General features: G+C 37.3%; 2 protein-coding genes across 2 annotated transcripts; both read right to left on the reverse strand.

Moving 5' to 3' along the window:
* Window positions 1-201: 201 nt before the first annotated feature.
* On the reverse strand, window positions 202-2,787 carry LOC139856035 (uncharacterized). The gene is made up of 6 exons (XM_071845269.1): window positions 2,441-2,787; window positions 1,673-1,770; window positions 1,525-1,596; window positions 1,077-1,201; window positions 767-839; window positions 202-488 (listed from the first exon to the last, which is right to left on the reverse strand). The coding sequence occupies exons 1-6, from the start codon at window positions 2,727-2,729 to the stop codon at window positions 384-386; spliced, it is 762 nt and encodes a 253-aa protein (XP_071701370.1). The 5' UTR covers window positions 2,730-2,787; the 3' UTR covers window positions 202-383.
* Window positions 2,788-7,214: 4,427 nt separating this feature from the next.
* Window positions 7,215-12,265, reverse strand: LOC139852850 (transcription factor-like protein DPB). Its single transcript, XM_071842184.1, has 9 exons — window positions 11,851-12,265; window positions 11,220-11,299; window positions 10,731-10,774; window positions 10,058-10,117; window positions 9,104-9,250; window positions 8,516-8,584; window positions 8,338-8,436; window positions 7,717-7,787; window positions 7,215-7,589 (listed from the first exon to the last, which is right to left on the reverse strand). Exons 1-9 carry the CDS (start codon window positions 12,105-12,107, stop codon window positions 7,373-7,375), a joined length of 1,044 nt encoding a protein of 347 aa, XP_071698285.1. The 5' UTR covers window positions 12,108-12,265; the 3' UTR covers window positions 7,215-7,372.
* Window positions 12,266-17,594: the final 5,329 nt, after the last annotated feature.

Raw genomic sequence — 17,594 nt, forward strand, 5'->3', positions numbered from 1 at the left:
ACGATGGACCAATAGAGAAAAAATGATGAAAAAGAAGTGAAATTCCGAAAAAAGCCCATCACGTGTTAATCACATGATGGCACTTAACGGACCCTTTGGACGGTCGTTAGATAGAGGGACTCTGATTACAATTTTTTGAAAATAAAAGAATTCTAAATGCAAAAAGATAACCGAGGGACTGTAATTGCTATTTGGTGTACAATCAAGGGACGAACGGAGGAAAAGATTTATTACATTAATTATAGTTTCATCGAAACAAAAATAAATAACTATAGCCCTAAAATTGCTAAAAGTGGTATACAAACATTTATCAACTATCCAAAGTTGAGAAGCAAAATGTGACCCAAGATAGTCATATATATTTAACTTGGTCTTGTTTCAAATTAGTAGCTCAAACCAAGCTGAAGACCAAGCGCTGCGTGTACGACAAACAATGTCATAATCCCACTACCTAAGATACCATGAACATTTCGTAGCCCTGGGTTTCCCTGCTTTAACAACAGAACTTTAACGAATAAGTAGCATGGATGAAAGCCAATGTAGTTCTACTTCTATAGTGACCTAGTTGTATATATATTCAAACTACAAATTATTTAGCACAATGTTATATGAGTATGATCATATCAGCTGCATTACTTTTTGTCTAAATTTGAATCAAATTAACAAATATTAGTTATGATACTATTGCTGATATAAACTTTATGCAAAAATGGTGCAACTTATAGACTTTATGTAATCTGATTAATGAATGAAGGGTAAGGGTTACCTCGAATAATGTTGGCAATGATGTTTGTATGGCCAAAAGGGTAAGACCGATCAACCCTGTCACAGCATGAGGACTACAACAAAACCACCAAATACAATGTTTATTTCTCAAATTGTATAAGCTACAAGAAAATGGCAACTAACATATTCTGTTAATCGAGTCTTGAACCCAAGTTCATTAATTAAAGAAACTTTTTTTTCGTGTAAGACTATATTCCTTTCCCGGAAGATGGTAAAACATTTTACGCACACATTACAATTGTTACCTTTCGAGGATGGGCCTATCGGATGTAAGTAGAGAGAGTTGTTACCTTTCGAGGATGGGCCTATCGGATGTAAGTAGAGAGATTATTCCACCGGTGGCTCCAAGAGCGAAGAAGAAAAACATCCCGGCTAGTAGCTTAGGGTGCAAGTCTTTAGCCATTGCCTTCTCATCCTAGATAGATAAATAAATACTTACATAAATAAGGTAAATAAACCATGGTTATCAAAGAACTTATGGCCTAGCGTATGTGGGTAACCTATCATTTAACCAATGGATTGTCAGCCCGTTTTGATTTAACCATAATAAAGGGTAAACAAATAAGGTTTTCCCTGTTCAGATACTTAAAGAAAGGAAATATTTATACTTTAATGTACATAGCTTAACCAAGTTATATGTCATATGTGTCCCTTTCTCACCCTAAGTCCTTAACCATATAGCCGACAAAATGAAAAGTTCAATAAGCGAATTATATGCATTTTTAGTACATGTCTTACCACATCATCAGAAAACTTAATACGGAAACCTAAATAAGTGCCGTAACCGCCCATGGCAAAGAGCACAACTGCCTGCAAGATGATAAGATCAACTTGTATAAATATTAACAAAGATGACTAAAATGTTTGAAAATGAAGGTATATTTACCATGTTTCCAGGGTGGCCCCAATGAACAAGCCAACCCGGAAGATTAAAAGTATTGACGAGCTCGACAACAGGTCCAAAAAGCGATCTGATAGTTCCACCTGACACTCACAAAAACAGCCATTCAAGATACACAACACGAATTATCAAGGACGTCAAAGTTGCTAGGTTGAGGACTAGTCACTCAGGACATTATAGGGACCAATCAGTCAACTTGTAGACTATTCGGGGACTAGTCACTAATTAGACCAACTATGAATATGAATTTGACTCTATTTGACCAATTTTTACAAATAAATCTCAACACAACAACAACGACAACAGCAACAAAACCAAATATCACATGAGTGATGTATGGTGAGGTGAGATGTAGACAATCTTTCCCCTATCAGAGAATAAAAATAAGTCAATAAAATTTAGACGCCATGAAAATGGTAGAATCAAATTTCCATTGTTTTAAATCCTGCCTGGAATTCAATCTAGGGTCTAAACACTCAAGACGCCAATAAATCGACGCTTGTTGTTGACAACTTTAAATAAATCTCACTTCACCCTAATAAATATTCAACTTTAACTATATTGAATGACAACTTTAACTGATTAATTTGGCCAAGTCGGAAACTAGTCGGACTACAGGACGAGTTTTTATATAAACAGCAGTCAAGACGCCAACCACTAGGCTATCTTGTGATGGTTACAACAATGCAGATTATTTTTATATAATAATATAAACAAATAGTTGAAAAAAGGGAAGAGATTAAAAATAAGCACCTCCAGGAAGGGCAGCAAGTAAGACAAGAGGGAGTGGGGAGAGTGAATACATCAAAGTTTCATTAACACCATTTTTATTTTCCATTTGTTCATCTTCTTGTTTTTGTTGTTCAGTAGTAATAATGGGCTTCTTGAGACCATAAGTTGTCAAATTACAGAATCTGTTTCCCCTGTTTGTGGTTCTACATTTGGCCAATGAGGAAGTTGGTACAAGCGGGATAGGATTACAAGGAGATGAAGATGTTGTGAGTCTTTGAAATGTACAACTTGCACTATTCAACATTGCCATTTTTTTATAAAATATACAGTATAACAAGAGTGTGTGATGTGTTTATGAGTTTGTGTTTGTTTTGGTATTGAAACTAGGAAGAAATAAAATGGAGGTGAAAGGTGAAGAAAGAGACACGTTTTGGCTATTTTGATAAAGGTTTTTAGGTGGAACGTGGTCTCAACAAGCCCCTTCTTTCAATAATATAATTATCTTTTGCTTTTTTTTTTTTTTTTTACTTTTTTATTTCATAGGAAAAGCAAAAGTTAATACATTATTTTATAAATATTTAATATAGATTACAATGGGAAATAATTGTGACGTTGGTCCCTCCATTATACACCAAAAAGCTAACAGCGTTCCTCAAGTTTTTTTTTTTGGCTAACAGCATCCTTCCATTATCACCTTTTATGATGCCGAGTCCCTCCGTCTGAATGCCGTTAAATAAGTTCGTTAAGTCTTGACATGTGCCTTGCATGTGAGGGTAAAAGCGTCTTTTTTCCCTCTTGATTTGAGATGTTACATTGGGGTTTTCAATTTGGGGGTAAAGTCGTCATTCATCTTCACTTTCAGCCTTTAATGGTGTGAGAAGGGTTGGTGCTTTTCCCCATTCATCTTCATCTTCTCTATTCATCTTCACCATTGAAAATCATAAACCCTAATACATATTATTCACATAAATTCATTCCCTAGCCTATTTGGTAATACATATTCGTTGACCCAAAACAAATGTAATAAAAACATTTGATCTTAAACTGAAAATGATTTGTAAACAGATGGTTCCATCGAATATATACCGTAATATCATTAGAAACTGAAGCGAAATTCACATCAACTAGTGGACCAAACTTAACATCGTGTTGGGCTTTTCAGCCCATCGGATTTCTATTATGCCTCAGAACCAAGAAGTGGTGCATTGTGACCATTGGTTCTTCCAGAAAATTGAACTAGTTTCAAAGCTGGATCTTTATATGCACTAATTAGTTTCTCATGAAATTCAGTAGCACTTACTGGATTATTTAAGTCACTTTTGTCTTTCTTTATCATGCACTGTAAAACAAGTAATATAATAATTTAACTTAATTTCATCCAAATATTGAAAAGCAGAGTCTTACAGAACATAAATTGAACTTCAACATTTAAATCTTGATTGAATCTGTATTTGATGATGAATCCTTAAAAAAATATTGTAAATCCTTCACATAACCTTTGCCAATCATTACTTTAACCATAAACATCAAGGATTGCTCGAATTGGATTCATAAACATGTGGTTGACTTTTAACTCCAAAGTTTGACCTTCAAATTCAATCTCAAATCATGATGATATGATCTGAAGTTTTTCACATAATGATTCTAAATGACTTTGTAATTTTGGTTTTTGCAAATATATTCCGAATTGTCCCGTGCACCTACGATTTACGATGTTTCGGTTAGTGATGAACACGATCTGGAAATCGATGAATTAGTAACTGTTAATTGTAACTGAAGATCATCGAGTGTTCATTTTTGGTTCTAGATCATGAATCCGAGCTCTGTTTGAATTTATAACCACCAAATTAAAAACGCCTAAATCGGTTTAAGCTTTGCGGTTAAGGAGATGAAGTTCATCAACGAACTTGAATGTGAACGAACTACGATCTGTTTTTGTTGATCTATGAATCTAACTTGTGGATGATGATGTGGTGATAACTTGATAATGATCCGTTGATTTGATGAAGGTGAACAGCGATCTAATATCATGATGAAGATTAAGATGTTTTTGATGATATAGAGATACAGTATAATTGATGATAAAGAGATATACAGATCTATCTAGTCATCATTAAATAAAAAATATATGGAAATAAAAAATAATTAAAAGAGAAAAGTAATTAGATACGGAGGCTAGAAAGACGATTTTACCCTCACATGCAAGGCAAATGTCAAGACTTAACGGACTTATTTAACGGCATTCAGACGGAGGGACTCGACATCATAAAAGGTGATAATGGAAGGATGCTGTTAGCCAAAAGAAAACTTGAGGGACGCTGTTAGCTTTTTGGTGTATAATGGAGGGACCAACGGCACAATTATTTCTTACAATGGTCAACATACAGTTTGTATATACAAACATAGCCCACAAGAGTTGTAAGTTTCAAACCTCAACTTTTTTTAACGGCGGTTCAGCATCACTTAGAGAGAAGATTTAACCACCTTCGTGATCATTTGCCACACGATACATACGCGTTGGGCAGGAACTCAAGGGGCACGCATCCATCTGAGGGCAGGAGCGCAACTTTCACTAGAGAAAACCTTCCTGGAATCGAACATGTGCCTCCTGTGAAGGACACAGGATGACCCCCCAAGCCATGACTAAACCATGTTATGCCACTCAAGTTAATGCTCGATGGTTTTCAAACCTTAACTAGTAGCCTAGCGGTATATTTTGGGATGGCCATAATAAATCGCCGAGTAACCCAATTAGACTGTGTCCGGGTAACTTAACAATATAAAACCTTGATAAAAACACTCAAGTATATACACACATAGCAGTTTTAACACAACTAGCAACCTAACATACAATCCAAACCCAAATATCAACAGATGCATAGCAATCCAAACCCAATTCCATGCCTGCAGTGTCATCAAGTGACCATTACAATCGTTGATTTTTAGCATACACATGTGTTAATTTAAATCCAGTTATCAAATATACTAAAACTACTGCACAACCCAAAGTATCACCATCTGTTTTACTTCACTGCAGACCTACAGCTTTTGGATCGTTGATCCAAGTGTCCCACTGAATATATACAATCTTTAACCTTGGCTCATGCACTCGAACGACTTGACTTGGCAATCCATATCACACCCTCCCGAAATTTCACAGCCATATTCCATACTTCATATTACTGACCGTTTCCACCAAACTAAATAAGGCCCCGATATCCCACCATCTAAATATTTTTAACCACACTAACATAACCTCATTGCAAAGTTATGGATACTGGTCGATAGACTCGACACACATTTCATACCATGGACATAATACATAATGTAAATCAATACTACTTGCATGTGTTAACTCAATCAAAGCAAGACAACCCACCAAGAATTATCCATCCATCTACTCAATCAATTAGGTTAGACGTGCGCAAATGTCCGAAATAATAAGGGTGGAGTAGATAACCCCTTCATATTACAACCTCCTACTCTCCTTTAAAGAGAACTATTAATGACTAACGAATCGTTGGCCAATTATAAGTTAACAAGAATAACATGAATGACAAAGAAAGGGGCGCAAACTTGCGACTTCTTTAGACAAATCACAATATAAAAACTTAATAAAAATAAAGTTCCAGCTCCTTTATATATACAGGACTAAAGCAACAAGATAAGGAAACAAACTAATGGATAAATCCTTATTCAAAATAACTAATCAAATAATTAGAAAGTGAATCAAATGTTTCCTCTCTTTTTCTTGTTCCCAAAGTCAGACTTTAACCTATCCCTTTCCTGAACCTTCTAGAACCATCCACCTTATATGCATCATCCTCCCTTTCTTCAAAAAGACTCGTTCTCGAGTCTACCTCATCGTCACTATCCTCGACATATTGTGACAGATTAAAAGTGGTTGTTTCTTTGTCATGACTCGGGAGTTCAATCTTGAATACCTTCCATGCATCCGAATCACTCACGCCATACACAACGTGCACCCATTGTTTATTAGCTTGTTTCCGATAAACAATATTTTGCAGTACCCAACAAGCATTGTTTATCTTGCTGCACAATCTGATCACATACCTCTCTGATCCCCTCCCTTTCTTCGGAATGACTCGACCTCGAGTCTGTCTCGCGTTCAAAATCATGGGCGATTGACAACACAAAATCTGCCAAAACGATGTTCCCCCCATTCTCTTGTGCCTCTTCCCCCTCACCATCAGTATCATAGATGGGTTCGGTATCTTCATCCACAAAAGGTCTAGGAGCATATTCCAGGTTAAAAACTTGTTCAACCTTGATACCAATGGTCCGAAAGGGATCATCATGATGGTCCCATCTGAATCCTCTCGGCGCATCAGCGAATGGATGGTCCTCAGTTTGTTCCGAGTCATGTGCTGAAAAATCAAGTGTCAAGTAGAACAACTTATTGTTGTGAAAGGCCAAATCGTAGAGAGAAATACGAATTAGATGGCATTTTGGCATGGACATCAACATCGGATCATCTTTGACTTCTTGCAAACCCATCAAGGTGGCGAATACAAGATAAGTCTTTAAACGCAAACTTTAAGTCTTTATTCGAGAAGGGTTGTATAAGCTCAGAGCTGTATGGATTCATGTCAAAAAGGAGGCTGCAATATGGCTGAAACACTTGATAGAAATCGAGTCACCTTTGTCTGTTATTATGTTCCCGATCTAAATGTTTCAACATAATCTTTTTGCAGTCTATAGTCAGACTAAACTAGCGAAAACACACAAACCCAATGAATCTAATGCAAAACAAAAAAGCTCTATACGTCCCTGAATCTAGCTAAATGTATAAATTTAACCATAAACAACACACATCTAATATTCAGTCCGAACACAAAGAATTTAAAATAAATGACAATAAAAATCAAATACAATACCCATTGTACTCCATTATGCTTATACAATATACAGATATAGCAGATGATGTATCGACTAATGCTCATACTTAACACGTCCCTTGAGTATGCCAGGAAGTGGAGGAGATGGCGGAGGTCTAGTGGACGTTGGTGGCAGTGGCCACGTCGGTTGAGGCTGACACATGGCAGACATGCTGGACCCCGCACCTCCTTCTCTACAATCGTTGTTTGATTCATCACCCAACTTCATGGCCTTGAGGACATAATTGTCATCATGCAACTCAAATGGTGTGCTATAAGTAGGAACAAGAACATATTATATTAATCGATAACATGCTAATATTGAATACAGTATACAACTGAATATATATTAAAAAAAATAACGATTAAAAATACGGCAAACAAAGAATAAGGGCTAACCTGTTGAAGTCAAAATGAACAAGTTGCATATCTTCTGAGATTTCCACCTCAACAGTGGCATGGGGACGGGTCTATAATCAATATACAATAAAATAGCCAAATATTAATAATCCGGTTTATTTTGAGACATCCGGTATATTATTTTATAATTACAGAAAGCATACTCATAAGTGACAAAAGGCGAAGGGCTGAGCACGTTGGGTAACATGTCAAAATGGGTCAGGTTGAACTACAAGTTATTTTCTAATAATCTATAACTAATAACTAATAACTAATTAATTGTAAAAAAATTAAAAACTATACTATAAAAATGATGACCAAAATTTTTATACCGATTAGATTTTTTATGCTTTTTAAATATACGTTGAGTGACTTTCAACTCGACGTGCTTCACAAATTCAACTCAGTACCTTTACTCATTTCACCCGCTAGAGACTAACTATAATCCAAATCGACCCATTTTGTCCCACTTGTCTGAATTGAGTTGAAATTACCGCATCAAGTTTGCAGAACTATTAAAGTTGGGTGTGGTACTAATATCACATTTTTTTAAAATTCTGTTTAGTACTTTTCTTGATATAAAGCAAGAAAGACAATAGTAACTTTTCTGATAAATCATACCTGGACCAGTATAAAAGGTAAAGCCACCCCACCGCTTGGAACATTTCCTGAGACATACAACTGCTCATTCCGTTTAACGAGGTTTTGAAGACCTACGTGCTTTATAAGAGAAAAAAACAAACACATAAGCACAATATGTGAAAAACGTCTAACTAAAGTTATCTAAAATAATTCTCACTTGATCTTCTAGTTCTCGTAAATAAGCTGCTTTCTTGTCAATCCTGTTCTTGAGAGCAAGTCGCTCGTTCTGTGACATTTAAATATAAAAACTAAGTAAAACATGGTAAGTTAATAAATTTCTAGTTAAATTGTTTAAAGAAAACAAGAGTATCGGACTCGAACTAAGCCAAACGAACTAAACAAACAAAAATGAACCTACGTTGATCAAAATTAGAATACACAAGATTGTATGACACAAAAGAAAGTTTAAAAACACTTTTATACACACCCCACAACCTGTAACTCCATAAATCAACTGTAAACGGCAATATAAACATAAAGTAATATACGCAACCTGAACCAAACAGAGCAAAACAACACAACGAGAATAGAAATATAAAGCAAACTAAAAACCCGAAACAAAGTAGAGCACTGGTATGCCAAAGAGTGGACTCGGAAAAAGTCAAATGATTAAAAGACCTAACGAGTTAAGTAGAAAACAAACAAGTATACGGCTACATAAAGGGGACTAATGAACATAAGTTCTAAAAAAGATGACATAATAGACCGAAATATTATTCAAACTAATCAAATACAAGAGAGAAACCTTGAGCTCTTCAACATCATTCAAACTAGTTCTCGGGAGACCTCGCCACTGTATTTCCTTTTTATCTTTAGAAATAATATCCATAGCCATCAGAACATTTAGTGCATCGTATACTCGTCGTCGAATATTCTTCTCGTCGTATTGTTGCTGTTATGAGCATTATAAATAGAAACATACATCACATTACTAACATTCACTAACTTCTATTAGAATTACTCAAATAAGATATAAATCAAAAACAAGAAAAAATATATATACCTAATGTCATTATTCTTATTGTATCTTGTAGATTTTTGTGATACATTCAAAGATGAAAACCATCACCAACGTTATAGATGAGGTTTACAAGAACAGTCGTCGTCTGATTATCTTAAGAGTAAAAAGGACAGAAATAAGTACCCAACGTTACCAGATTTCTCATTTTAGGTACTAATATTCCAAATTTTATGGTTTGTATTAACATATTTAAAGTTTTCGTATCACAGAAAGAAGGATTATTTTTTGTACATATTAAAAATCTACGTTATTTTGGTTTTTACATATTAAAAAGGGATCTTTTTACTTCTAAATATCTTTTGTTGCCAGGACACTAGAAAGATATTAAAAAATAAAATAAGTAACAATAATAGTACCGATCACTTCTTAATGGTAAAAAACAAAATAAAAAAATGTAGTCTCTGAATCATGCAGCGTTTTATTGGTACCGTGATGCTACAAAAGGTAAATCTATCACTTTTTGGTTGTATAAGAACTTAAAAAACTGCATATACAATCAAAAAGAAGCTGAGTACCCAGAACGAGAAATTTGGTAAACTTAGGTGTCTTCTTATAACTAAGAGAGCTTATCGTTTTTTTAAGTTTTAATAAAATGCAGATATGTCTATCATCATCCTTAAAAAGAAATCATATGGTTTCAACATTCACGGACAAGTATTGTTGGTTGGTCCGACAAACCTGGTCAGGAGCTTCACCATTGCCGGGATCTGCAAATTCAGCTACAAGTTCATCTGCAACCTGAAAATCAAACTTGGAAATTCAGTTTCTTCTACACTTATTTCAAATAGATGCAATACCATGGTTCAAGCGTATCATAGTAAACTAACAATATAGCAGATACCTTACACATATATTCTAACATAATGATGAAACGCTACAATCCATCCACGGATTTCCAGAATTGAATAATTTGACATGAATAATTATTTGTTAATCCCGAAATCACTACCATAAGTTTTTCAAGTTTAAAATTACCGTAGAAATGTAAAATATACGTGTTGGGTACGAACATAGTTATATATCAAAGCTGTAAGCTCCAAAAACAGGCTATAAAATAAAAGGCAGACACATTTTTAATATTTATACGGAGTAATAGACTTTTAAACAAGAAAGCAAATCTCTGAACTCAAAAAAACCATAACTTTAAAATACATATTACATGCCAATAGATATAAAACAAATGTATTCCTGAATGCATATGAGAACATGAATACAGCATATCAATAGTAGAGCAAGTGCAAAGACGGGATGGTAGAAAGGAATAAAACTAATTATCAAAAAAGAATATTAGAAGTATCTACAATTACAACATGTTGAAGAACCGAAGAAAAAATAAGCAGAGTTGTCTGACCTCATTATAAGTAGTTGTTCCCTTGCTTTCGACTTTTTCACACACTGAGAAATCACAAAATAACATTAGTCTACATTAGAGATGAATGACTGGGACTGGGAGCCGCAGGTTGAGTAACATGACAGTTCAAGTAACTTTTAGTACGTGTTGGGTCTACCTGCAAACATTTCTATCTTTTCTTTTCGAAATTTAAAATTAATTAATTAATGTGTTAGATATAATTACACAAAAAAGAACTAAATTAACAGTAATCTAACATTTTCTTCAATTTTAAATTAATGTAGTAGGTCTATGCAATTTAAATACGTTTGATAAAATGTCAACCCGTTTGACGCGGTCCGTATGTTTCCATTCGAATAACTATTTACCCATTACCGATCAGGCCAATTGAGCAAAAATAATAACGCAAATTAACCCAGTTCTCAATAAATGGGTCGAACTTGCCACATCTAACACAGATTGAAAGTTAGAAACAAAAAAAGAACAAACCTTTCATGCTAAACTGCCGCAATCCTCTACCACCTTTATCCCCTCCAGTTGCACGTTGAGCTCGTTTTTTCTTCTTGGTACTGTTGAAAGTTACACATCAGTACCATCCAACAATAAACTACTCCGTAATCAACTGAATATGTCGTTATGCCTCATTACCATCATCGTAATCGAAATCATAATCATAAAAAATCATCAAAAGAAAATTCTCGGAAAAAATAACTCATACCCAAATAACACCTAATTAGTTGACATGATTTCCTCATCACACTCCAACGAGGCAATTACACGACATTTTTAACAAAACAAAAACAATCTCCACCGATGCTTTACTAATAACACCATAAAGCAACAACAGTAACCAAATTTTACCTTCAAGACTATACATTCAACATTGCATAACAGAAATCTACTTCTTCAAAATTAGTACTTTTTATCATCAATTAGGACAATTACATATATAATTGCAAAACTGACACCATATATTTCATTGTACAGTACTTGATATAACATAAGTATCAATTTTCCCACCAAATTTTAGAACTTTTAGTGAATTCAAAAGTCAACTTATATTAGGATTTCATAATTAAATTAGGTGCAGAATCAGAATTAAAAAATTAAAAAGTCTCACCCAGTAGCCCCTTGAGATCCAGCATCATCAGCATGAATATCAAGATGATTCAGCCTCAAAAAAGTATTATCACTTGCCGGTGTCGCCGCCGTTGCCATCTCACTCCGGGTAGACGGCGTGCCGGCACTACCACTTGTCGAAACGGATTGACCCGAACCCGTAGTACCCCATGACCGGGTCGACCCGGTTCCTCTAGAAACACCTGAGAATGGGTTTGTATTCCCAGCCACATTCTCCGAATTACCATTTGATCCCATCGTTACTTTGTAAACCCACTTAAATTCATCAAAAATTTATGATTTTGAAAGATACCCAGATGGAATTAAACCGAATTAGATCTTAATTTGGAAGGTTGAACTCAAGGGTTTGTAGATGAAAACCGGAAAATTGGGTATCAGGATGATGCAAAGATTGAATCTTTTATGATTAATTTGAATTGAATTCGAATTGGGTTTTTGTTTTGGGGAAAGAAGAAAAGGGGAGTGAGTGAAATTATGGTGGAATGTGTAACGTGTTGATCAGAAGGTGTTTGGTGGGTGTGTGTAAAGATGAGAGGCGTTGGCTCAAAGAGGTGGAAATTGAGGAAGGAGGGAAATCCAATAAGGGTTTGTATAATTTCTTTGTTTATTCAATTTTTTTTTATTATTTATTTATTTTTATTTTACTCCTAAAACGAGGTACGTAAATACGGGGTAAACCGAACGAACACCAACAACATTTGTTTGTGTTTTTATTTATTAAAAAAGTTTTATCAAACAAACACATAAACATAAACGAATTCTAGAGGATATAAATCTACGAGAAAGTTAAACAAAGGAATACGCAATTATTATACTATCAAATCAATAAAACTCTTCCTAAACTCTGATTCTAGAGGATCTAAAAACTTTATTATTATTGCTTGGTTAAACATCTAGTTTATTTTATCTGGTACTAGGTCTCACACTCCAAAGAGCTTGGTTAAACTTTATTATTAATACTTTAAAAAAGTGTATATTCGTCAATTTCACATAATTAAATGATTAAAAATATATCAAATTACTTGAACTCGTGATTGCATAATAATGATACGCATAATGATCTGTCTCAAAACAAGTAAGCATCCCGGCTAGGATCTTACCCGGCACCGTCCGTCCTGGAAGAAGGGTCCTCTCCCAACAATCATCCGGCATCATCTCAGCAACTTGACCACGCCGAACGAACGGCTAGTCGGGAACGTCATACAAAAACTCATCCTGGATGGCATACACGTAACCGGCATCATGTAGCCAGTCATGACAATTATAACCGTGAAGAAACACTTGGAATAGATAGAAAGCAAAACCTTCCCGGCTAGACTGAGAGCTCCGTGATACCTTAGCCGGAATCGACATGTTGCTGGTACCGTCACCACTTCCCGGTTCAGTACTCCAACCCGACATAAAGACACCTTCCCCGGACAAGCACGCCGTCCCGGAGAAAGTGCATTGTCCCGGAACAGACACTTCATCCCGAAAAGAATACTCGATCCCGGAACAAGCATACAAGCAAGTTGCATGCCACGTTAGTCCACGAATCTAGGAAAGTTTGTTAGGATCTGCTTGATTATTCCCATGAAAGAGACAGGTGCCACGTCACCTCTCGGGATTGGCAAAGTTTGTTACAACCATGAAAGTGACATGTGCCACGTCATCATTCCCTCATAACATCTATAAATACGCTAACAAGATCATTTATTCACACAACACTGGATGCATTAATGTTACTCTGCCCAAATTAATTACGGTAGCATTACTCCAGTCGTTAACTTAATTCCAATCAATGCTTCGATCATCGTCGGAACTAATCCTCACTTTTAGATATTAACTTATTCGATTCCGATCGAATAAGGTTAATCTAATCGATTGTTTTACTCCCTTGGAATCCAGATTTCAAATCGGAGTTTGTACAATTATTGGAGTTAAAACAATCGACTCACTCTTTTCCCCAAATAAAGCACTCAAAGCCGAAATCTATTCATATTAGTCGATTTTGGTTTGATCAAATGGCGCCACCTAAAGGTACGAGCAACACAGTAACCAACCAAGTAGCGAAATGACAAGTAAGAAAGGTGCGAGCGATGACGTTCAACCACCTTTGAACAAAGGAAGCTCACCAACGGTGGAGCCACCTCAACCTCAAAAGCAATCAATCGCTCACATCCACTCCGGTGAAGCGTCGGGAGACAGGATGAATGTCTCCGACGACAACGAGGACACACACGAGGGATCACCACCCGGTGGGGAGAGGTTGAAGCTCGGCACCCTTGGTCTCAAAACTGGCGGTTCGAGCGGAATCGGATCGTCTCACAATGACACCGACATGATCACCAAAATGATCTCAGTCGACGTCGAAAAACAAGTAATCGAAAAGCTAAAGGCCATGCTGAACAACAACGGTCTAGCAGAGAGGCAACAATCGCAAACTCTGAATGTTCTAAAGACCAGCCCACTGTTAAACATCGGGGCGGGAAGCGAGGGTGTCACTAAGGCCGCCGCAAATGCATGGCTGACCAGCTCCTTGTGCACGCTGCACCGCCGATATATAAACACTCCCTGTCACAACCCGCCATCCAGGGAACTGCACTTGAGAATCTGTTCGCCCTAATCACCGGTAACAAAGCAAAGTGACCGGTTGAGATGTCGGCTACTAGCCAAAAGCTATACAAACGGATCGCCGGCTGTATACTCCCTGCTAACATCGCCATACCGGTCACTTTGGGGGTGTACAATGGCACTACTGACCAGGACGATTTCCTGCAAATCTTTGAAGGCGCCATGAAAACCCAACATTGGAGTGATGAGGTAGCGGGCCATCTCTTTCTGACTGTCCTACAGTCGGCTGCCAGGGAATGGTTCTCCAAATTACCACCAAATGGAATCACATGCTTCGCAGACTTGCGGGAAAAGTTTCTCATGCAATATCAGAACCTCCGCCGACACACGTATACACACCTGTATGCTCACGAAATACCAATGTACCGGGGAGAGAAAATCGAAAGCTTCATCACAAGGTACATGCTGGAGTGTCAAAACATCCCAGGACTCCCGGAAACACAGCAGATTTTTGGATTTATAACATGCCTGGACAAAGATGCACACCCATCGCTCGTCTCTGAACTCCGGTGGAACATCCCAAGTACATTTGCAGATGCTGTGACGGTAGCGAGGCAATACCAACACTCTGGAAGGGAAAGACAGGCTGGTATCACCGGGACGAAAAGAAAAGAGAAGAGGAAAGGAGAAGCGACAGTAGGCACCGTCATGACAGCAGCAGACGCAGTGAAAGCCATCACAAAAGCCACAATAGCCATGGCAAAAGCCATGACAGCCACAAGCATGATAAGAGCAGCCGAAGACCATATGATAAGGGATCCCTAATTGACAGCCTTTCCAAAACTCCAAGGGAGATACTGTTAACGGAGCCCGTAAAGGCAAAGTTCACCCCTCCGGCACCATTAGAAAAGCGGGATGGTCAAAAGTCAGACAAATACTGTGAATTCCACGAAGACAATGGTCATGATACCGATGAATGCAAAGCAATTATACGTGAAATCATCGCCAAAATCAAGGCAGGCGAACTTAATCACTTGTCGTCAGGTCGGAAGTTCAAAAAGGCAGACCCCAACAAAACATTCAGTTAACAAAAGGAAGACGACAAGAAGCGTGAGACGGCAAAAGATAAAGTTGTCATTAACATGATCAACATCGAGAAGGACGAGTTTGCTCCGCAAAGCTCCTGGAAAGATGCTACCATCACATTCCCGGGATTACCGGCACGATACTCTAGGGATGAACCGGTAGTAATTACCGGCTTGATAGATGGGTTCCCGATCAGTGAAATGTACACCGACACGGGAAGTGAAGTTGAAGTCTTGTATGCCCATTGCCTTTTAAAGCTCCTAAAGTGTGTTGGAAGGAAGATGAGATAATCTAATGCTGTCATTTCTGGGTTCACGGGTCCCACTGAAGAACCCATAGGTAGACTCAAGGCAACGGTCACGGTGGGTACTCAACCCTGCCTCCGTAGTGAAGTCATCGACTTTTATGTCGTCAAATCTGTGACTGCCACAAATGTGATACTAGGAAGACAGTTCTTCAGGAAGTTTGGTGCAATAGCCTCTACCGCTCATGGTATACTCAAACTCCCAACTCGGCGAGGTGTGGCAACGGTTCAATCCACCCGATACCCTTTCCCCGGGAATGAGTGCACTCGAGATAGGTAATGTGCCGAATCATGAAAGACACCACACGTCATGGATGAAAAATGTGTATCTATTCTTAAAAGGCTAACTTTCTTCTCCCCATCAGCACACTTCAATAGTAAAAATCCAATCATCGTCAATGAGACAAAGAAGGCAGTTGCCGGCTGGCATCGCCGGCCAGGATGGGAGAAACCATTTAATGGTGTGTACGAAAAGGCTGAACCCTTCAATCTGACACCCAAACGTTCCAGGACTGAAAGATGTGAGATCTTCAACCGAGACAAGACAACGGTTGAAGGAAACAAAAGTGGCTAAGTGCAACAACTGTGATTTAGATGGATACAGTGATTGAAACTGATCACTTCAACTCATGGTTATCTTGATATTTATGTCTTTTTCTCCTAATAAAGAATCTATGTATGTCTTTCCTTTTTAGGAATGAATAAAAGAATTTTACCGTTTACAATAACTTAGTCATTATGTTGTTTACAACGATGTTCACATAATAATAAACGGCTAGCGGCAGACGGATTCCGGCATCCACATAAGTCCCATGCAAGTTATTTTGTACCCCCTTAAGAGGTGATTGTCTAGCCCTCGTAGGTACGAGTTTATACTGATAAACGGCCATTGAGTAGATGGCATAAACACGCGTGACTGCACGTGTACATGCCAAAACTAATACAAATGTAGTCTAGACCGACATAGGAATATATGAACTAGTTCAACTGAAGAAAATTCATCACAAAATACTTGAAATTAAAATTTCATTAATTATACATGATTTCATTACAAGTTACTTCAAAAAATGCACAACAACGTGCAGTATAACAAACTAAAAATTGAAATCTAAGAGCTGCTGCATGGTTGTACCATCATCGGCACAAAGATCCTCAAAACTGCCAAAACGGATCTCCGCCAAAGCCTTTTGAGCAGCCTGGAGCTCCTGCGCAGCAGCCGGATTTACCTTCCCGGCAATACCCTGATGCAAGGAGACGGCCCCACTAACGTGATGCTTCTGCATCAACCTAACGACATGGGTAAAATTGGCCGCCCCAAAGCTATCTAAATAACCCTAGAAAGGTGCCTTCACAGTAGATGTGATGACCCGTCCAAATCCATTTGGACGAATACATCATTCATCGATTTCACAGTGAGGTACTGACCTCTACATGATACGTTTTGTAAACATTGCATTCTTTTGAAAAGGCACACCATAATTGAATATCAAATTCCAAATTTTTTGACGATTGATGATTTCTACATATAGACAATCACCGTAATTAATAGTTTACAATACTACATCCGTTGATAATGCAGTCAAAATAAGATACATGGTGATAATTTTGTCAATGCAACATTTACTCGAATAAAGCATGTATGACTCCATGCACATAGCTTGTATCACATATAAGCAAATAGCGGAAGACTTCTAGGAACCTAAGAATACACATGCTTAAAAGTGTCAACACAAAGGTTGGTGAGTTCATAATTTTAATGTTGCGTATAATCTGTATATATA

Source organism: Rutidosis leptorrhynchoides, chromosome 6 (genome assembly GCF_046630445.1).
Source record: "Rutidosis leptorrhynchoides isolate AG116_Rl617_1_P2 chromosome 6, CSIRO_AGI_Rlap_v1, whole genome shotgun sequence".
In the NCBI taxonomy this organism is placed as follows: Eukaryota; Viridiplantae; Streptophyta; class Magnoliopsida; order Asterales; family Asteraceae; genus Rutidosis; species Rutidosis leptorrhynchoides.